This window comes from Aptenodytes forsteri, unplaced genomic scaffold (genome assembly GCF_000699145.1).
Source record: "Aptenodytes forsteri isolate BGI_AS27 unplaced genomic scaffold, ASM69914v1 Scaffold53, whole genome shotgun sequence".
NCBI lineage: Eukaryota > Metazoa > Chordata > Aves > Sphenisciformes > Spheniscidae > Aptenodytes > Aptenodytes forsteri.
In genome coordinates this window covers 13,794,586-13,818,218 of record NW_008795909.1, presented here as the reverse complement: position 1 = coordinate 13,818,218, position 23,633 = coordinate 13,794,586, and the positions used below count along the sequence as shown (strand labels likewise).

The window sequence follows — 23,633 nt, the reverse complement described above, 5'->3', positions numbered from 1 at the left end:
TTTGCCTTTAAAAAAAAAAAAGAAGAAAAATAATTTCTCTTGGCAATAGAAAGGAAGTAGGCTTACATAAGTTGATTTAAACTAATGGGAGTTTTTTCCTTTGCTGTCATTTCTAGTTTACTATATATTATCTTGTTTTACTTGCTGAGTTTTATAATGGAGGAATATTTCCTAGAGGATAAACCTTCATAAAAAAAAAAAAGAAGAAAAATAATTTCTCTTGGCAATAGAAAGGAAGTAGGCTTACATAAGTTGATTTAAACTAATGGGAGTTTTTTCCTTTGCTGTCATTTCTAGTTTACTATATATTATCTTGTTTTACTTGCTGAGTTTTATAATGGAGGAATATTTCCTAGAGGATAAACCTTCATCCTATTAACACAGCTGACGCTGGAATTAAATGCATTCTACAGCTTTGCAAGACTTAGTTATCCATTGAGTTTTTTGTATTTATTAAAAGTCATTGAGGAAAGAGTCCAAACTTACTACCAGATACACAATAGATTTTCAAATTCCAAGTGCTCTAATTATTTTAAATGTATTTTTGTTTTCATTACTAGTAAATGTCAGAGGAAAAGGCACATAGGAACATCTATGCTACATGGTGGAGAGTTGTGCAGTCTGTTCTTACCCCAAAGGATGTTGACATATAAGCATGATTCACTGGACTATTGCATGGAAATATTATGGATGCAAGATAGTTTTGTGACCGTGGTTCTGCAACTAAGTTACCAAGTCCCGGATCAGAAGAATTTTAATTTATTAAGGTGCAGCACAAGGTTAATGTCTCTGTTTTGCTTCCCATCCAGAGATAGCTGGATTGCAGCTCTGCACTGTCTTCCATTGTACAGCATACAACATATAGCTTTTAAGAGACATGATAGTTTTGTACACCGGTATTTTAGTGCTTGCTTGTTTTCCTGTAGTTTGTTTCCAGTGGGATTCCATTGTATAGCCTTAGGCACAGTTTCTCATTTTAAACTCTGTGACTATTGGAGAGTTTTAGACCTGGCTCAGCAATCTGGTGCTCTGCAGCACAGCACCAAGTGCATGCCACCTCCCCACAAACCGTTATGTTCCACTGATTTTCATCGTCTTAAAATTATAACGCTTGCTGAACTATTGTGCTCTGTGTGGCGAGATTGAAGCCTATGCTTTGAAGTTCTGTGGAACTGACATCTACATCTTTCAGCTTGGGCTCTTTGTGCTTTACTCCTGGTAAAGTCCTGGGGTGAATATAGCATAAATACTTAAATGCCAGTCATTCTGGGTGCACACAAGCAGAAGCACCATGCTGGTACAAAGGAATACGCTTGTTCTGAACTGACTCAGTTTTGGAAATTTTTCTTCCTAGTTTGATTTACAATGATGTCTGTTCAAATTAGTTTAAACCGGGAAGTGTCTACTCTTAGCTTGGAAGAACTGTTAGACTCTGTGAAAAGAATTGATTACTGTCTTTGAAGTGCCCGAGGTGAAATGATGATTGGTATGTGGAAAAGCAAGATGTAGTGGGTAATGCACAAAAGGAGCATATTAACATGACTACATGCAGTAAAGTCTACAATAATAACTAACTTCCATAAATGGCGTTCTGATTCAGGAAGGCACTTTGAAGCACCTTCCTGCTTTCCTACTTGTTGCTCAAGCTGAATTAAAATATGAGTGTCTGGGCATGTGCAGATAGTTATTCAAATGCATTTTACTTTTTTAGAAACTTGATATCAATAACTGCCTCATCTAAAAGGCGATGGGCTCCGCTTCAGGGAGGAAGTATGCTCTGTGCAGGGAGAAGAAAATATGTTAGAATCAATTACCGATTTCAGTAATGATATGTCAAAATAAAGCATAAAATTTCCTCAGAAGTGTTGGGTCTGGAAAGTTACTCTCCAGCTTTCATTTATAATGGAGAATGGGGCTTATAGTATTGAACCATGTTTCAACATTTTCCTTATATGAGTACGTTTTAAATTAAGGAAGCTATATGAACTTTTAGCACAGCACTTACACTGATTTCTTTTTAATGTTGACATTATTTATACCGAATACCTTCCTCTTAGCATTTTCCTGCAACTTTGTCTGACGTTTCATAATGTCTACCAGTATAAAAGACTGAATTTTCCCATCCTTTGTTACATCAAGCAAATTATATTTCATAGTACTGCCACATGATTTGGAAATACATTTTGGGGTCACAGTCATGTTTTTGTGAATTTTGTAATTGACTAAGGCTTCATTCCCTACTATTATGTATTTGAGAAGGGAGCGGGTGAGCAATATGATTTAAAACAAATAATCATAATTGACTTTTAAAAATGTCTCCTTAATAACAGTTCCCTCTTTCCTACCCCTGACATTAGACTGTGATGTGTGCATTCTGCTAGTTGGTGTTTTGGCACTAGGAAGAGTTTTTTCTTATTATCAGATTGGCTGGTCTTTGGCAAATACCTGTCAGCAGCCCAGAGGCTGTTTAGCTTATAAAAATCTCTGCTATCATAAATTGTCAGGTGCCTTAGTAAACTACTTTTACATTTTTACATCATCGGGCCTGGTTCTCTGTTAAATTAGGAAATATAGGCATGTTATGGGGAAGATCCTTTTTTTAAGGAAGCTGGAGAATAGTGTGGGCATGGGTAGGTGAAAAATTAATTTCTCCAAATCCTTTTTGTTTGAGGTGTTTAAAAAAAAAAAAGAGAAAAAAGAAAAAGATGACACTGGATTGCAGATTGTCAGATATCTATCCAGGTATATTTAGATAATGAAGTAGTAGCCTTAGTGCAAGATGTTGCTGTGTCTTTACTGACAGAGCAGAAGAACCAAGACAGAAAATAAAATTTGATGATCAGTGTTATACAGTCCAAGAGTTAATCTGCTGCTTTGGAAAATAAAAGCAATATTACAAATTTAACTTAGAGAAGTCTGTCTGAGTGTCTTCCGTCTGTTCTTTCCATCCTCATACTGTGGTATAGTTGCTGTTCTGGTGTTTTTGAAGTACAGGAAGGGATTTTATCAGTGCTTTCCATAACTGCAGAGTTTTTTTGTGATGGATGGTGAAGTCCATGAATATTTCCAAGCATTTCTGTCAACAGGAGGTATGCTTTATGTCAACTCAACTAACAAACATAAGGCATACAATATGTTGCTGAGAGTCTCAAGCTGTGTCATCAGCATTTTTACAAAATGGTTCATGAATGTAAAATACAATTAAAAGTTCAATAATATGTAAAAAGATACAGAATTCTTCATTAATAATAGTCTAAATTCATTGTTCCTTAAATTAATACCACACTGAGACTAATTCCACGCCATTGGATTTGAAATCCATTGAAGTATTAGCAACTGTTTTGACTCTGTAACAGTGATTGCTCTGAGTAAATATGGATTTATCAAGGAAGTGATTAAAAAGTATCTTACAAGTCTTGAAGTATATTTGGACTTCACTTATTTCAGAGACAAGATGACTATAAATATAGTATATTTTCCTATGGATTTCAATTCAATTTTTATTATTGCTCTCATTATTTTCACAATTCAATTGCTTTCCATGTGGAGAGCCCATATTTAGCATTCTTCCATGACTTAGTATATTTGATTTGGTCTTTTTTTTTTTTTTACAAGCTTGTGATACTCTTCAGCAGAAATAGGCTTTATCTCTTTCTCTTACAGCTTTGCTCATGGCACGATTATTTGTAGCACGTATACTGTCTTTTATGCCTTTCTCTGTTTCTCTTGTCACCTATCATTTACTGGCTGGGGGGTGTTGAAAGTATAGATTTTATCATGTGACTTAAACCTTTGTTTAAAAGCTTTGTGTTACGATTATTATTATTACTACTATGGAAAGTTGGCAATCAATTATTTGTGTGCTCTCATGATTTTCTGGGTTGTGGATCATAGAATCATAGAATAGTTTGGGTTGGAAGGGACGTTTTGAAGGTCATCTGGTCCAACCCCCCTGCCGTGGGCAGGGACATCTTCAACTAGATCAGGTTGCTCAGAGCCCCGTCCAACCTGACCTTGAGTGTTTCCAGGGATGGGGCATCCACCACCTCTCTGGGCAACCTGTGCCAGTGTTTCACCACCCTTGGTGTAAAAAATATCTTCCTTATATCTAGTCTAAATCTTCCTGCTTTTAGTTTAAAACCATTACCCCTTGTCCTATCACAAGATGTTTTCTTTCTTTTCTTGCAGTTGTTTCCTTACTTCCTATCTTTCTGTCTTCATAATCACTAATACGTTAAGAAATTATTTACAAACAGTGTAAATGCAATACAGCTTTGAATAATTCTGAACTCGGTGTCTTTAGTAACAAAAGCATCAGGTCTAGTCTATGCTTTTCTGTTTACCATGTTTACTTCTTGAATGCTGGAAACATTGCAGAAGTAGATCTTAGACTTAGACTTCACAAATTATCTTTAAGTTTTGCTTGAACAATTTAGAGACTGGTAAAGAATATCACCTGTGTCAAATAGCATTTCCATTGCATGATTTTCACTGGATGTTAAAAGATGAGTTTATGCACTACAAGTCAATAAATGCAGACTCTAATCAAAAGTTTTGCTTGCATAGGAAAAAAATCTGCTGCATGTAATAGAGCCTTCTCTAAAAGATATTGAAACGTGGTGAACCACAACCATTTTTTGATTGAGTTTTTTTCAATTTGGTACTTAAAAAGAGCTATGAATATCGTTCAGTCATATTTTCCTATCAATGCCTTCCAAGTGGCTGTCAAAATTGAGATTACCTATTTTCTAGAATATTAGAACCAAAAAAATTCATTTCTGAAGTGATGCAGAAAGATTATAATCTGCAGCTAGCAGATATGTAAAACCCTTTTCCTGCAAGGTGTGAAATTAAGAAATAAAATCTTGTCTGTCACTGTCGTATATGATTTTATGGACTATGCTTCTGAAAATTCAACATTCTGGAGTTGTTATTTAAATAGTTATGGCCACATATTGTCCTGGACCACTATATTTGTATTTTGAAATCCTTCCCTGAATTGTTTGTCTTCACATTTTAAGATCTGTAGGACAGTGTTTGCACTGTCTTCCTAACTTTGGTCATTGTTTAATTTAAAAGGAACTTTCTTAGTCTAACTTAGTCAAGGTTGCAGAGAATTTCCTGTCTTCCCATATTTCTTTGTTTTAACTCTTACTGGCTCTTGGACAAAGATGCCCAGACTTCTCCACTTGTTCCATCTGGTTTTGCTCAAATTCTGCCTCAGATCCAATTCCTAGAGTCTACTCAGGCTGCTGCTTTGTTCTTGCAAAGGGCTTTAGCTTCGCAGATTTTTTTTTTTTTCTTTTTTCAATTCTCTGTCTTTAACAGCAAGCCTTTTGGAAATGTTGGCATCACCATGTAAGGGGCGTACTGTGCTTTATCTTTCTTGTATCCTAGTCTGTCTGTCTCTGGCTGTGGATCTAATCTGTGTGTTTCCTAATACATCCACATCACCATGGCAACTAGATGTCAGATACAGGCTACACGGTAACATTAAGTTTTTCCTCTAAAAAGCCCTATTCTCTACCACTCCTTACTCAGCAGCTGTTGCTTAGTTACTTGGGGTTGGGCTTTGTCTTCTGACAAATGTGAACCAGTGAAGGTTTGTTAATGCAGACTCTCTCAGGTATAATATTAAGAGGCTTTTTGACCTGAGACACCTCTGTTAATCATGATGCCTCCCCTACTTCCTTGTTGCTTCCAGGGGCAAGAAAGTGACAATAATTTACCATTGGCCTATAATGGTAGAAAATTATTCTGTCTCCTCTTTTATCTTTCCTTTATCTGTATTACTGTCTCTGATGAGTATTAACTTCTCTGATGACTGATTAGAAGCTGTGGAGCTACCGTTTTAGCTGTCATTGTGAAGGGTTGGAAGCAGCAGCTGTTTAATCCTGTTATTCCTGTCCACTTGGGCCTGGGTACTAGGTAACTCATATAGGAATGTACAAAAGCATATCCTCAGCACGCATTGGAGCTCAACTGAGAGCATTAAAAGGCTACTGCAGAGTGTGGAGTTGCAGATAATGAATCCTGCTATAAGGCTCCTCATTAGCTCATGCTTGCTGCCATGCTAGTTCAGCTCTGTGACTTCCAGCACTGGAATTGGTATCTCAGTATGGTCCTGCACTGCACGTACCTGGGTATATGTGTAAGTGGGCTCAGTGTGAATGCAGGGAGGTCTGTTGCCTCAAGTTCCATGAGCGTAAGTTCACACTGGGTCCCACTGAGTACCTCTAGAAAATGTCTCAGGTTTGCATGTTCAAACTGAATTTTGTCCTCACTTGCTGCAACTCACCTGTTTTATTTTGAGGGATGTTATATTGGAATGGCCGATGAGAGAAATGGCATGTGAACCCTTTGAACTGTAGGGAAGGAGTGTGGACTACAAAGACGAAATTTTCAAGAATGAAGTAAATGAAATGCAAAAGCATCAGTAGGCTGAGAGTATGAAGAACAAGCAAGACAATGGCAACCTTTCTTTGAATCGGAGTGAATTTACTGAACTTGAAGAGAGTACATTTTAATCTACAATTAACGGAGACTTTTTAACTAGTTTTAACCCAAGCACTATTACTGTCCATACTCTCAACATCTCTGATTTGGAGGCATGTTGTGTTTGGGGTGCTTACCTGAAAAGAAGTCTAATTAAGTTATTTCAGCTTCATTTTTTATTATCCTAGGGATTACCTACTTTACCCAAGCATCCCTTAAGGTGAAGCAAGTTCTCTTCTTACCTGTTTACAATTAGCATCACTGAATGAAAAAGAAAAGTTAAGCATTTCAGCACTGAAGTTATGGAATCTGTCCCCAGACAGTCACAACTGCAGAACCAGTAAGGAGACAGCTAAACATGTTGGACTAGCTTAGTGTTGCCTCATCCAGCTGCATTTGGTTTTTAAAGCTGTGTCGGTAACATATTGCTTGTTTGAAAGGTCAGTCTGGAATGCAATGGTGAAAAGTTCTTACATGAAATGTATGTTATATTGCAGGATAAAAAGGGAATGGTATGAATTATCATTTAGACATACATTTTTAAAATTTAATAAAAGTTTGAAATTCACTTTCTCCAAAACTAATTTATAAACATAATTCCTCCTTTTTGTCAAACTGAAGTGTTTTTTTGTGACCTTGTGGATCGGTTTCCTACTTGGAGCAGAAGTTAGTGCCCAAAGCCAGGTATTATTTATTTCATGCGTGTGTCTGCAAAAAGATTCATGATTCTTTTTCCTTCAGCAGCAATAGGAATAAATTCCACCCAAGCAGGTTTAAGAAACATCAAGTAGGGCATCATTGTCCTGTTCTGTCCCAAAAGCAGTTGCCTTTGTCTTGCACCAAGTGCAAAGAAATTTAGTCACTTTAAATGTACAAGGTGTCCTCCTCGTTACCTTTGTTCTCTGCATTTTGAGTCTGGAAAAACATTGTTTTTGAGGTTTTCTTGGTGCTCTGTTCCCTTTTTGTGTAATCACTGTGTAACCCGAAGAAAGGTTTGAGCCTATCAAAAAAACCCAAACCAACAACAAACAACTCTCTGTACATCTGTTGTCTACAGCTATATACAGGGGGTGTGTGTGTGTGTAAACATATATATTATACACTAAACATGTTATTGGTATTGTATGCTTAATTATTCTTTGAGAGCAGTTATTTCCACTTTCTATCTGTGTCTGTGGAGAATTTTTTGTAGGCTTTTGCTCATCATTAGCCTCTGGTGTGCAAACTGTTTCCCTCTTTTCCCATAGTAATATACCTTTAAAAAAATAATGAAAATGAATTGTAATTGGTTTGTTCTCTTTTAAAGCACTAACCTTCCTTACTTGTGTTTATTTCATTATATTAATGAGAAAAAGCAATCAGGGAATCAGGATATGTTCTGTTACTGACTTAAAATAGCAAACAGAAAAGTACCCAGGGTATCTTTTAGTGTGGAATATATTAATGAAAAAAACCTCGTGATTCAATACAAGATTATTTTTAATGGACTGAGTTTATATGCTAGGAATGCATTGGGGAGTTTTATTTGTTTTTCAGTTTGTTTTGCTTTATTTAAAGATTTTTCAAGACTTCATTTTCTCAATGAACTATGTTGGAAAAGCATTCTTAATCTGTAAACTTAGTGGTAATCGATGTAATAGTTCTGGTTTCTGAAAACCTTTAGAATTGAATATGCAAAAACATTTGATTAAATGGTTGTATAGCAAATGTAAAAATTGTAGCTTTTGTTTAGTATGGAGCGGAGAAGATTGACATTTGACAAAGAGTAATAGAAGTTTAAAGATACATTTTATTCATTTTGTCTACTATTTTAGAATACAGTAATAATTTGTCTCTCCATCTTGCTACATAACACAGACCCTTTGATTTTTCTTGGATCTGTGTTGTGTGAAGAGGAGAAAAGAAGGCTTGCTCTTCTGGTCAAATATTAGTATGCTTAGCTAGAATATAAACTGTTTCAAAATATTGTTTGACTAAAAACTTACAAAGACATTTTTACACTGTACTTTGTTTATCTAGGTGTCTTTCTTGCAGCTTTTATTTGACACATTCCTGAAGGAGCAAATAGTGTTTAAGAATCCATAACTGATTTTGTAGTGTATTCATCCCAAGATGCATTTGTGCATCTGCTCAGTGTTTTCAGTATGTTTTAATACTAGCTTCAGAGGTTTTGAACCAGCTGAACGTTTTCATATCTGTGAGGCTTTTTCCAACTATTTTTTGTTTGAGTAAAACTTCCATTCTACTCAAATTGTGCAAACGGTCTTTTGTGCAAGGAAGAAGTGCTACACAAGGATTATAAAGCACTACAGCAGTAAGGGACCGTTGATTTGAGACTTGTCATGCTGATAGATAAGTGTGCTGTCTTATCTGATACTTGCACATTCGTACTATGTTGATATTCCCAGGAATATAGCGGTAGAGGTTTAGTTTATTATATCCCAGTATGACTGTAATGCATTTTACATGCTAAAATGTTTCTCTCTAAAGGTTCTCATGCCTCCATTTGTTGTATGCAAGAAGCATGATGTGTTGATAAAACTAGGAGGTCTTTAACATCTCCTGTTCAAAGCATTATTTGTTGGTCCTTATTGCACTGTGTCATGTAACTAAGTTGGCCTGTTTCTATAATCCTGTGTCTCTCTGAATATCTGAGCAATAGGAATTAGACATTTCTCGTGAAACATTAGTTTACAGGTTTACGTGGTCTTGTGTTTTAAACGGCTTTTGTAAAGATTTGTGAATAGGTCTGTCCTTGAGAAATTTCCATAAAGATGACTTTTATTTCCAAGGCTGTGCCTTGCCTTTGTTATATATCACTTTGACAACAGCTCTGCTAAAATTGTCCCTTTTGGTATGTTCTGCGTAAAACATTTTACAGCACAGTTGGCTTCATTTAGCACGTTTGCTTTCTTTTCCTCTAATTTGCAGTGTGTTTCACTGGCTTCCTGTATTGTTTGTCATGACACTTTTTCCTGCCCTGCCACTTGCAGAGGTTTAGATTTCCTGGTTAGTGATAGTCACTGTTCCATCAGCCTGTGCAGAAATTTCTTCTTGCCATGTGTCAGAACTGGCTCTTTTTTTCAGTATTCAAGACTAATTTTGCTTCTGTGATGAAATTGCAGTGCATATAGGGCCTCTATTCAATTTGGTTAATTCCTATGTTCTGAGCATTTGTTTTCTCTTTCCTACTTGGAAAACTGTTTCTAGCAGTGGTTTTTCATGTTGTTCGCCCTGTCTTTCATTCACACCCTGGCATCCTAGAGTTGTGTGGTGTGGTATTTTCTTACCGATCTTTTGCATTTCATAGTCTTCAATTCGTATCTGGCAAAAATGTGGAAATGAGTGTGTTTTTCTGAAAATACAGAAATATCCTGGTATCTGTGGTCACATTGATTTATGGAGTGATCATCTGTCAGGATTCCTGGGTTTTGACTTTAGTTCTTAGTTCTCCTCAGCTAAAGGCCTCTTAGCAATTGCTGGGTAGGCAATCCTATTTTGTTAGACTGTGCTGTGTTAGTGATAGGTGTAACTGCCCCATGTGCCTGGCTTCTGTGACAACAGCTCTATTAAGGCAGCATCTTTCTAGTTCTTCCTGGGATGGACAGTAAGTGAAGCCTTTGACTTTTGCTCCAAGTTCCTCCTTTAATTTTAAAAAAAAGTAATGCTCTGTATTCATAGATCCTGCTTATATTCTGTTTCCAGAGCTTTGCTCTAACCGATTCGCAGATCTGCCCACATACTGTTTGCTTTTAGCTGTTACATCTGATAAGTTAAGCAGGGTCAAACCAGGTCGGTAGCCAAATGGGTGACCTCAAAGGTACACTGATTTGCTGCAGGACATTTTCTATAATTCATTAGGTGGCAAGCTCTTAGCAGAGTCAGAAGTGAATCTCTATCCCAGAACAGTGTTAGTGAGGAGTTTGCAGCTGTAATTCTGGCTTTCAAATGAACTAAAGTTGAATCTCAGACCACCTTGTTCACCCCGCCACTTCCCAAAAAAAAACCAAACCACCCAACCAACCAAACCCCAAACCCACTCATGAAACTCAGCATAAACAAACACATCTGGCCATACTCCAATTGTTCTGCTGCCACTTCAAAGGAGAAGGGGAATGTTATTAGGGCAATGTTGGAAGCTGAAACAACTAAATACCTACTGCTATGCCTCTATACAGTCACGCACTTGAAGTCTTTACCACCCCATATACATATGAGGAGGGAATGTGATTTCTGACATTGGTGAATGGTTCTCAGGACATGCAGCAAAATGGACAAACACCTTCTTTTGTGTCTACAGATGGCCACATGCTTTGATCTGTGAGCTGATACATACACATTACCCAGTGGAGGCAGAGGGAGGGGAAGAGAGAGAAAAAAGCAAAGGCAGTTGCCGAAATTGGCATCCAGCCCCAGCTCTTGAATATGTTGGACCACCCTGAAAAGCATTCATATTAGTGTTGAGTAGTATAATTATTAGATTGTTGGTGTATGTCCCAGCAAAGTATGTGATTTTGTTATTCTTTAAAATATGACCAGACTAAATATGTTGTCAGTGGCATCAACACTAAGCTAATATTGTTGCTATCTTTGAGCCAAAAGGATGCTGGATTTTGTATTCCTTTTCCAGTGCTTGGTCCTGTAGGCTGTGCTTGTACTGCTTTGTTGTATGACATTACTGCTCTGCAATGTTAGGGGCTGCCCTTGAGGTCATCAGGTATTACAAGAAGGAACACCATTTTTGATGCCAGCATCTTTGACAGCTTTCCAGGAGAAATTAGTGATTATATTACAATGGTAATATAATAGGGGAAAAAACCCAGGATCATTGGTAACATTTTCTCTTGGAAATAAAACAGAATATGGCAAGAAAGAGAAGTATTCTGCATTTTCTTCATAGTCACTGAATTTCTCAGTGGTCTCCCTTATTTTCTGTAAAGCTTGCTGGAATAATAAGAAAGCAAAATGCATCATGTATGTATTAGTTTCGTTCCATAGACTTATTCTACTCTAGATATTTTTATGGATTCTGTGACTTAAAATACATTTCATTACAGTGCTAACCTTTGGCATGCTGTTGCTCATCTCTCAGCCTGCACACCTTGATTTCCTTTGTTGAGACTTCAGACCTATTTCTTTGGGTCAGCAGTATCTGTGACAGCAACTTAATTGCTACATGCATTTGTACTGTTCTTTGCCAATTATGTTTCAGATTTGTGTCAGTGTACCTATTTGCCTGGGGCCTGGTTTTATATTAAATATCAGTAGGAAACAGTTAACAACTACACAAACAGCAGTGGAACAAAATCCCATACAATTGCAAGCCAGCCCATCTAAAAGGTGAGGGAAAGGGAGTATTTTAATTATTTTAGCTGTTACTGCCAGGAAGCAAAAGCAGAAATTATGTTTCAAGAATGGTGGCAGAAGCTATTTACACTTATTGTCTTTGAGCCCCCTAACATCACGTTAATGATTTTGCATTTATATTAAGCTTTATCTTTTATTCTTTTTCTCCCTCCCCAAATTTCTGAATATTCACAAGCATTAATTTACCACTATATGTAGCTATAGACATATAGCTATTTTGGGGATGCAGATGACATTCACCAGTAATATAAAAACTTAAGAATACTGTTTCTAAATGAAGTAATGGCAGCAATTTAAACAATTTAGTGTAATTACTAAAATTGGAAGTTGCCCAGAACTACAAGCTTAACAGATAGGTAATTAGAAGATGAGTGTGTAACGTTTTAATGAGGATATATGGTCAGAAACTCAGTTGTATTTAGGATGGTGCATGTGGACAGAGATGCATCCACATAACAGTCATCATCAAATTCAGAACAAGGAGCTCGGGTTTGAAATCGTTCTGCCTGAAGATACAGTAGCCAGTAAAGACGCGTGATTTCCACGTGAAGTCTGTAGGCTTGCAGTTTTGTACTCTAAATAAATTTTTTCCCGACTTCACTTTTCTTTGTATTCAAAGGATTAAACTGAGTGTGACCTTATTTGCTTTTTTATAAAAATGGTTGATGCATAAAATGTAACTTTTGGTATATTGTAAAAAAAGCAGCAAATGTAATATATATGCAGGGTGTAGGAAGGTAGTGAATTCTCACCGGGTTTCATTTTGAAGGAACCCAGTCATCGTAGATCACGTTTTAATTGTGCCCTCTTATTTAAAATGCCTGCTTAATGCTCCTTTTAGCTAAAAGATTCCTATTAGTTTCATCACTGGATTAATGTTTATGGTGATCGGCATTTGGATGATTAGCGATTAGTGTTGTCAACCTAATGCAGAATGCAGACTCAACCAATCATGCTCAAGGAAAAATTCCTGATTATATTTCCATGGAGTTCTCTAATCTGTAGTACAGATATATAAACATGTTAAGTGGCTAAAAAAAGTAATCCACTGCTGTGGTGGCATGGATATTTTAATATGAAAATTTTTAAAGTAGCTTTATATATGTATTTTTTTATAGAAATACATTTTTTCAAATGCCACTGGAAGGATTTCACATTCAGTTTAGAGCTTAATAGGTGGACAACTAAAGTTGACCTTATGGAGCTGGAGTGTGTACAGAATTTAAAGAAAATTATCATTGGGTTGGGAGGCAGAGTGAAGGTTCTGCTTATATGAGTAGCACTTATAGCACAGATTCATTGGGAAAGGGCACTAAAAATTAACTTCTGAGGAATCCAGAATAGAAGACATCTGATGAACTGATGATATTATAAAATACTAAGGTACAATGTGCAGTCTTGGAATGAGATCCAAATGTGAGTTGCTAAGAACCACTACAGTTTATTTTAAATATAAATTAAGATAGAATTATTCTGTTTGATTGGTTTGGCTTTTCCCTAATCTTGATGATTGAAGGGTATATGAAGAGCTTATTGTTCTCTAGAGGCTGAGGAAAGGTTCCTTGTTTTTCCTCTAAACAGGCTTTTCTAGCAACACTTCCAAGAAAAAAAAAAAACCAAACCAACCCTCTGAACTATGTTGCTCTTTTCAAAGATGACTTAACCTTATCACCTTATCTCAATATTGTAATGCTGAGTCTATAATGCCACTGTGCTTTTTAGTGATTCAGATACTCCACCAGAACTTGTGTATAGAGGCAGAACCAGGATAACACTATTCGAACTAGTACTGGGAAGTTCCAGTGGACTGGGAATAGGATTCTCATTTTAGTGTTTCACTTCTCATGTAATGTCTAAGTGCTGAACAATGGATCAAAATTTTTGGGTGCTGAAATAGGAGCATATTTTTACAAACTGATGATAGATCCCAGGATAGACAGTCTTGACAGTTAATTAGTGATGTCTTAATCACAGCTTGTTCTTGGAGTAACTGCAGACTTGGAAACAATGGGGCAATGGATTTTGCCAGCTAGGCAAAACTGAAGTAGTACCGTTGGACTAGTGACATTGGTTTGTTTGATATGTGTCTGGTTGGACAGATTTTAAATGTATATTTCATCTTCAGGAGAAACAAGTAACTATATGAGACATGTTTTAAAAACAACATCTGTTTTGTTGGCCTTGCTTTTTCAGCAGTCCATCTATGTCAACCTAAATATTTAGATGAAAGCAACATTCAAAGACTTGTAGCTGAGACATTTCCCTTTTTCTGCTGTTTTTCTTGATGAATGTAAGGAAAGATAACAATTCACCTTTTTTCCACTCCATTAAAATCACATTCTAAGCAGTCTTCTGAAATCAGTACAGCGACATTATTTTGCAAGCTAATGGAAGCATTATTCAAATGCTTGAGCAAATGTTACTGTGTATTCATGTATGCACACTTTTACAAATGAAATAATACATCTGTGATTTTAGTTCTGTTTTTTCCTTTCTGTACTGCTGACTTCACATACAGATTGAATTGGGAATATAGTATATCTTAATTGTTTGTCTTAATCATCTTTCAAAAAGATGATTCAGTTTGAAATTGAGTAACTTTTTAAGATATGTTCATTTATTTCTGATTTCCCGCTATCTAACCAAATCTGCATCTTAAAAACATACTTGGGCAGCCTGGGTTTTTAGGAATTGATAGATGGGGATGTTTTAAATAGAAATAATTTCTTTTTAACATCGAGGATTTGCTTTGTATTTCTCTTTCTATGGGAATCAAAAATAATGAGGTATTTGTTGTGAAATCTGGGTTCAGTGTTTTCCAAATAACGATTAGTGTTGTCATGAGATTTTGTGTTTGCACGTATATCATAATTCATTCAAGTGTGAAATAAAAGCTATTTCACTTTCTGTTCCCACATGTGAAATTTCAGATATAGTGAGAATGGTCTTACCAAGTTGAAGATTTATTAAAAAAAAAAAAAAAAAAAGTGTTGCCATGAGACATTCTATGCATTTAGGGAAAGTAAATTGAGTAAACAGTCTATTATTAGATTCACTCATTTATGTCCTCCAGAACAAGGGATACAGTAGTTCCAGATAGATGGTCTAATGAGCAATTTTAACTTATCTAAAAAACCGTACTTGGTGTCTCTTCTGTATTTTAACCATACTTCCATTATTTAAGTGTATCATTTATTTTGAATCACTTAATTGACAAAGGAAACCAAAAGATGTTCTGCAGTAGTTTGCAGTCACTAGATTTTTGGGTTCTGAATAAGCTGAAGATGACAGAGTTCAAGGGATGCTATTTAGGGAAAATCGCTTTTCTCTGTTTTTTTCCGCCCCCCCAGATCCAGCCATTGTAAATGGAGTTTATTGGTCAGAATCTTTAAATAAGGTGTTTGTTGATAATTTTGATCGTGACCCTTCTCTCATCTGGCAGTACTTTGGAAGTGCAAAAGGATTTTTCAGACAATATCCAGGTAAGAAGAATATGAGTTCTTACTTAAAATGCAATAAAGATGCTATGGCTCCAAATTTCCACTGAGTATTGTCACAAATCATGACTTTCACAGATACTTCCAGGTTTGATTTTACTTCATCTAGTTTTCAGAGAGAGATATTTCTAATTAACATTTACAATGTTCTAAGTTTTTTCTACCAATTTTCATTTGGAGGTGAAGCCCTCAAGATAATGCATGTACTCGTATAAATTCCTATTCAGATATACATATACCCACATATGAAAAATAGCTTCTAAACAGACTGTGGAGAAGGAGCGCAAAAGGATTAGACCCTTCATATAGTACTGAACTTAAATAATGTGCTCTATCGATGCATACAGTAAGACTTAATTGTACTTTATTGGTCAGTTTTTAGACTTCCACTTAGCCTGACATGTTCACATTTAAAGATTCAAAACCTTGTTTTAAAGTTTACTTTCATAACAGTTGTAATAAAATGCAATTAGATCACTTGTATTATTTCTATAGAAATAGGTTAAAATATATATTGTTACCTATTAAGTTTTATGTTTAATCACATACTAAATTTACTACATATTAAATAAACTAAAAAGCTAAATAAACTGATCCTCAGCTTCTGTAACTTTGGATCAGGCCCATAGTGGGAACGGTTCCTTTGGCTGACATGGTTTAGCAACCCATGTTTTTTTAAGTCTGAAGTCTTGAGTTTAATGTGAGCAAGTTTGCTGTAAGCCTGTATGTCTGAAAGTGACTGAAATTAATGGCTACTACATCTGCGTTAGTTTTAGATTATAGTTCAGTTCTCAAGCCCCATGATACTTCAGGGGTAGAAAAAATGTCAGTCCTTATTTTAAAGGCTGTTTCTTGTTTTGTGCTAGAAAACGAGTGTAAAAAGCAGGAAGGTTTGCCCTGTCAATTTTTTTTGCTTGGAGATGTTTTTATCATATTTCTTTTGACCCACAACTGGGAGATATTACCTTTCCTGTGAACAAAACATCAGGTGTATGACCCGTGAGTGAAGAAGTTAGTATAACAGGACCTGTTGAGATCAGCCATGGGTAGTAAGTGCTCAAGGTTTGAAAGGGACTTGGCAAGCATGTGATAAAGCTTGCCAGCACCAATGACCAAGTGTGACAATACTTTAGTGACAGTCATATGATGAACACGGTAGACTTGAAGAGGCTTTCACCTTAAGGTAGGCTAAAAAAGAGTGAGAAAAAAATGTTGTTTCTGGTGGCCCTATTTTATTAAATTATTTTTCCAGCATTTCCTATGTTATAACACCATTTCACGTTAGATTAAAGTATGAAACTCCATTAAGTGCCACTTTGCCCCAATACCACAGATACATTTTGAATAGGTACTGTGAAAATGTTGTAATTTGATCTTTTTATCTCTTTTTTTTTTTTAAACAGGAATTAAATGGGAACCTGATGAGAATGGAGTCATTGCATTTGACTGCAGAAACAGAAAATGGTAGGCAATAGATGACTACCAGTGTTTAAGAAATTTGAAAAGAAGAAAAGTTCAGTATTTGGAAGAACAAGATGTTTTGTCTTTTGTCTTAGGTACATCCAGGCAGCAACTTCTCCAAAAGATGTGGTAATTTTAGTAGATGTCAGTGGCAGTATGAAAGGACTTCGCTTGACTATTGCAAAACAGACAGTTTCATCTATTTTGGATACCCTTGGAGATGATGACTTCTTCAATATAATTGCTGTGAGTGTCTCAGGATTTTTCTTCTTTTTTTTTTTTTTTTTTTCCATCATTTGTTGCTATCTGTCATGTTTTACATCACACAATACACTTGAAAAATGTTGCAGGCAGGTGATGGATATAAGATGACATCTGAACCAACTGGACAGATACTTTGATTTTCCAATGAAAACTTCTTCAGGTGACAGTGTTTTCAAACTGTTTTTCTATGAGTTGCAATCTGAAACCCCTTAAACAACTTGTCTTGACTTTGGGAGTTGCAAAGAATAGTAATCTGTTTTGTAGCTTGCCTGAACTTTCTACATTACCTTAATTTTTAACTTTGGGGTGTGTCCTCCTCCCCTGTCCCATCCCCCCTCCCCCCCTTTTTTTTCCCCCTCACAGCTTCTTCAGTACAGTGCAAGTTGCAAAATGGTTAATATGTAAGAATTAATAGAACCAGATCTTAGCTTTTGCTGAAGCTTGTGTGGCGTGATAAAATGCCAGCATAGCTCCTCATTGTTCATACTTTCCTCAGTGTGCATCTGAAATGTATGTGTAAGTCATGCAGAGGTATTACTGGTGCTTCCTAACAGTTATAAATTAGATGATCAGTAGTTCCTGTTATTTGTGTATGGTAGTTAGTTTTCCATGGTACAGGTACATGTTTTAAATCTATGACAATAGGATAGTTTTACAGTATGTAAGAGTAATGGGATTAATCATGTAGGTAAGGATGGCTTTAAAAAGTCCAAAACTGACATCAAAACTATGCTTTGGCTGGGGGAGGAGGGAGGGGGAGAGGGAGAGGAGGAATTGGTGGTTTTATAAATTCTCCTTTGCTGATATTCTTTTGCTAATACTTTATAAATATGTGGTTTTATCATATGCATAAACAGTAAAAATGTCTTCAAACTCTTGAATGTTAAGGATGATTTTGGCCTTATTTTGCTACGAGGGAGGTGCCCTTTGTGTACTAAAATAAATGACCCCAGTGACACCAGTGCAAATCATTGAGATTGTATGGAGAATGAAGTATATATGCCTGAAGTATATGTGCATTTACTGCATTTTTAACAGTGAGCAGTTAGTTCAGAATATCTTTCATATTAATCTCCTTGCATGATAATTGCATAATTAGCAGAAACTCATGTAGTAGAAAGACATAATTACACACTGTATCAAAAAAAAGGTTTACTGCCCTTCAAAAAAATTATGTTTAACTGTAATCGAAATAACTTTTGTAAGTTGAAAGAATGTTTCAACTAAGTAATTATTAAGACACTTGACCAGCCATTTTTCAGTGTATAATCTCTGTGTTTATCAGTAGTTATGACGGTTACTGTGAATGATGTAGGAATAAAAAAAATAAGTGTTTTTTTAAGTGAAGTTTTTTACTTTGGGAAAACCAAAAGGCTCATCTATAACAAAAAAATGTAAAAATGTATGTAACTAGAATCCAAAGTAATGATTTTGCCTAAGTAATACAGCAGAAATACTGTGTAAATACTTCAAAAAAAGCAAGTATGAAATAACTAAATGTCATTTCTTTTTAATTTAGACTTTAATTGAAAATGAACTGAGCTGTGTGTAAAACAGCATGGAGTCACAGAATTTTTACATAATTTATTGCCAATTAACACAAACTTCTGATCACTGATTCAGCGACTGAGAAAAGGAAAGAAACACCCAGTTGAGCCTTTCCTCCCCCTTGCCCGGGCTCAACTTCTGTCCAACACCTCCCCTCCCTGCGCCCTGGTCTCAGCACCCCTTACCTTTGCTGCCATTTTCAGTCCCTCCCCTCTCCTGGGTGAGGTGCTGGGCGGTGTGGGAGGTCGAGGTCCTGTGTAGGTTTCTGTCAGTAGCTCTGTGCTTGTTCGTTTCTTACTGCCGCTCTTTGCTGCTGACTGGTTTTTCTCTCGTGCTCTTTGCTTTTCCCTTCAGTGTGGGTCACCCATGGGCTGCAGTTCCTCAGAGGTGTCCCCACCTCAGCCTGGGTCACCCATGGCCGCAGTCCCTCGGGGGTGTCCTTGCCCTGGTGCGGGTCACCTGCAGACCACGGTGTCCAGACGTGCACCCCTTTCAGCATGACACTGTTCCAGCTGTGTTTCCAAATGTTTCCAGCCCCTGATGGCTGCTTCTTTACGTGAAGGATGCTGCAGCCTCCTCAGGCTTGCTGCTGCAGTTTTGGCGCCTCACAGGTTGCTCAAACTGGTGTTGGTGCCAGCTGGAACCGGCTGTGACCAGCACAGGGCAGTTCATGGCCCTCTCCCACACAGGTTGCCACTGCAGCTCTCTCCTGCTTACACCTAATATGTAGTTTGGTTAGAATAAGAAATTCTTAATATTTAGAAGGATACGTAATTACTGTGGTAATTATAGCATTTGTCTGAGGTAATTTTTTCATCTGAAGGTTCTTTCCTCTCTTTTAGGATGAACATGCGTTTATTTGTTGAAAGAAGTAGAAATAGCAACTGAGAATGCGATCTTATTCTTACCACCTCAGCTGTTTAATTTCATTAGGACACTGATGGTTTAGTTACTATGCAAATATGAACCTGAAATTATTCACTGCATTGAAAGAGGTACTGCAGAAATGCAGGGGAAAACAAGGAGACCATGACAGGAGTGGCAATGAGTGGGTAAAGTGCTGTCCTGTCACCTTGAAGGTATCTTGGAAGAAGAGTTTTTAAGGAATTATTTTGGACTAAGTGTCACAATATAATCCTTGCTGTCTCACAAGGCAAAAAAATAGTAATGTAAAGAAAACACAAAATTTGTTTGCTTGGAATTTTCAATGAGGAATGGCATAGGTAGGCTGGGGCTGGATTATTAACTCCTTTTAAAATTTGGTGTATTAGAGGAAGACATAGCGAGGGTACACAGTAAAGCCAGGGTTACTGTGTTCTAAATGATCAGCAAAAAATACTTCTGAAGCACTGCTCTGAATAAGTGTCAGCAGGGTAAATGATCTTTGTCAAGACTGGAGAGGATGTTTCAGTGATCAAAACACAAGACAACAAAGCCCACGCAAGAGGCTTCTTGGTGTGAAAGCACTGAAAATCCTATATAGCTTTTATCTATAGACAAATGTTTGAGTGAGATTCTATCTTGCTCTTTATAATTTAGACAGAGCCTGGTGATGTGAAAGCGGTTTCATTTGAAGGTAAGATACACATATGTCCATATGAGAAATCCCCTTTGTAACATAGATCTGTCCATATATAACAAGTCTCTGTATCTAGAACTGGCCAGCTGTGCAGTGTGTGGAAAAAATAGATCCGCTGTGCCTAAATGTTGAAGACTTACTCTTCACATAGCACACAGCTGATACTTGCTCACACCGATTGTTCTTCTGGAAGGCCTGTCCAAATTGTTGCTCTGTGAGGACTGCTGGACATCTGGAAGCCTGAGACAAATGACCAAGTACCTCTTTCTCTTCCCAGACCAAAATTTGAGGTAGAATAAGAGCTTTATGTGGGAAATCTGTACAAACAATACACTTACTAGATGAAGCAAAAGTTTTGAGCCTGAGTGATTGTCAGGATGGCTTTATTACGCACAGTGATTAATGGATTAATACTTGCAACAGAAGACTTCTGTGAGGAACTTGGTCAGGAATTAGGGGTCAAATAGGTTAAGGAGTCTCTCCCTCCCTCTCCCCCCTGCCCCCCCTGCCTCTCTCCCTCCTCTCCTCTCTCTCCCTCCTCTCTCCCTCCTCCCTCTCTCCCCCCTCTCTCTCTCTCTTTCATTCTGACAAGAGGGGAGAACCCTAAAGCATGCCTGCATTTTGAGGCAAAAAGGAAATGCACCCTTCTCTCTCTCTCTCCTCTCTCTTTCATTCTGACAAGAGGGGAGAACCCTAAAGCATGCCTGCATTTTGAGGCAAAAGAAGGAAATGCAAGGAAAATAGTGATGAAAGATGTGAGAGAGGACTTACAGATGAGCAACAGCCAGAATGAAGGCAGTGGAAGGGTTACACAAGCAGATGAGAAACTTTTGTGTTTGTTACAGTAAGAAGGAAGAGCACTTTAAAGTTAGCCAAAAGAGAATATGAGGTTAGAGAAGCTGGACTAGTGTAATACAAGGCTCTGTTGACAGTGGGGGTCAAGGATGGAAAGGAATTGAGCATTGAGGAAGTCAGTATCTATGTCAGTGAAAGAAGAGGAAACAGAACTTAGCAGATGAAAAAGTGAAGTCTGAAAAGCATTTGTGCAAAATTTGTGGTCATCAACTCTAGTAGTTTTTTATTCTCCCTTTACAATATTTCACTGTACAAAAAGTTTTAAAGCTTTTCAATTTGCTTTTCAGGTTGCTGTTATGCATTTCAGTATTCCATACACAAAAAGACATTTAGGATTCTCATTAACTGTAATGGGAGTTATGGTCGCTACATACTAACATCGTTAAAAACTCAATTAACACTTAGAAATATGCAGAAAGATAGCAAAAATAACCCCAGCCAAGAAAGAACAAAACCCAAAAGCCACTAGCAGTACATTAGCTGGGTTGTTTCATATCCATTTGATTTTTCACTAAATATACTTTAAACTTTTTATGTATATATAGCAGAAAGCAGAATTCAGTGCAGGTCTTTCCAGAGAATAAACATAAAAGGATAATGTTAAAAACCATTTTAGCTTTCATGGGTAGGTTGTTGCAAAATCTATCTGAAATTGATAGACTAGATGATTGAATTGCAAAAAATTGTTGAAATACAAGAGCTATTTTGTGCTGCCTATGTTAAAATTTAAGGTCAGTTCACTGGTGCGTGAACAGAGATGCCTGCAACAACAAGAGAAAAGGCATATTTTTCCAATTCACTTTGAAGTATAATTCCAAGTCATGCATTAAATTAACAATATTATCATAAAACGAGTACTAATTTTGCCGAATGCTGAAATTTTTAAAATGCTTTTATAAAAATGTAAACTCTACATTAAATTAACAAAATATTAACTAAGCCAAGAATGTTAAATTAATTTTAATGCTTTAGTCACACCATTTTAGCAAACTTGATTAGAATAAAAGTATTTGTTAATTCAAAGCACAGTAGTACAGTTCCCTGTTTTTAATTTGTAGAATTTTCCATTATAAATGGTTTCTATGTAGTCTCATCTTTGGAGTCCTTGTTGTCTAATAGAATAGATTAAGGATAAACTTACTTTTCAGCCTTTTTGAATAATCAGATTCTGTACAGCTAGTGTGTGAGCAGGCTGAGAAAGAGAAAGGCAGCCAATTGCTAACCTCCATGATTGCTCCAAGCAGAGGGCTGAGCTTGTGTGCCACTTGTTGCGCATGGTAACACTAGTGGAACTTTGGAAATATCAATTCCTTTGGTTCCTTTTCTGGATTGGCTTCACTGGTGGATCTTAGGTTAGGCTGTATTGGATGTCTGAGTATGCCTAACATGGCGTGAAATCTTTTATCTGTGTATTGTTGCACAATAAAATGTGAATTTAATTTGTTTCTGTGGACCTTGCTCCAGACAGCTTAAATATGACAAAGGATAAATATGAAAAATACTAAGGTAAATGTAAACTACTTGTGTAGATGTGCTAGAACCATATGTATCTCACATTTTCAGAATATGAATAGTATCTGATTATACAATATAGGTCAGCAACTAACTAGCTGTATGGTTCCTCCTAGTTTAGACTTTAGCCCACTCATTTTATTTTATGCATGTTGTGCAAAGAAATAACTAGAGTGACAAGATAATGTGAACTAATAAAACAGATAAATGTAACTAAATAAAATAATAATTAAAATCAATGTAATCAAATGTTGAAATTACAAGAGAGTTGAAAGTAGACCGAGGTTTTAGAAGAGGAGCTCAGAAAGGAAGGTAATTGGTTTTTACTTCTCTCCCTCCCTCCTTCAGCAAAACACAAGCTATTTGCAGCTATTGCACACGTATTAGTGCTCTCAGCTATTGCATCACAGCTATTACAACTATAACATGCAAAGATGTCATGTGCAGGGTTATGGAACTATGCAACACTAGGAAATATAAGAGAACAGGGTAATGCAAGACTCTTGAAAAGCAAAATGCAGGCTTTTACTGAGGTAAATTAACAAGAGATCTATACTGGGTATTGCTGGCAAAGTCAGCAGTTACTAATCAACCTTTTGCTTCAAGATCAGGAAGCTATTTCACTAAATAGAAAATTTTAAATGTCATAGAAAAGCTGCAGAACTGAGTTCAAATTGCTGATAAGGTGGTGGGGAAGGGGGGTGGAATTTCTCCCTTTTCCACTTCATAGAATCATAGACTAGTTTGGGTTGGAAGGGACCTCTGAAGGTCATCTAGTCCAACCCCCCTGCTGTGGGCAGGGACATCTTCAACTAGATCAGGTTGCTCAGAGCCCTGTCCAACCTGACCTTGAGTGTTTCCAGGGATGGGGCATCCACCACCTCCCTGGGCAACCTGTGCCAGTGCTTCACCACCCTCAGTGTAAAAAATTTCTTCCTTATATCTAGTCTAAATCTACCCCCCTTTAGTTTAAAGCTACTCCCCCTTGTCCTGTCGCAACAGGCCCTGCTAAAAAGTTTGCCGCCATCTTTTTTACAAGCCCCCTTTAAGTACTG

General features: G+C 36.9%; 1 protein-coding gene across 1 annotated transcript in view; it reads left to right on the top strand.

Annotated features, from left to right (window-relative positions):
- The window catches only part of CACNA2D3 (calcium voltage-gated channel auxiliary subunit alpha2delta 3), a 487,274-nt gene that overhangs the window by 194,178 nt on the left and 269,463 nt on the right, over positions 1-23,633 (top strand). The window contains exons 6-8 of the mRNA XM_009284485.2: positions 15,213-15,344; positions 16,763-16,823; positions 16,916-17,066. Of these exons, the coding sequence (XP_009282760.1) occupies positions 15,213-15,344; positions 16,763-16,823; positions 16,916-17,066 (344 nt within the window). The remainder of the gene's footprint in view (positions 1-15,212; positions 15,345-16,762; positions 16,824-16,915; positions 17,067-23,633) is intronic.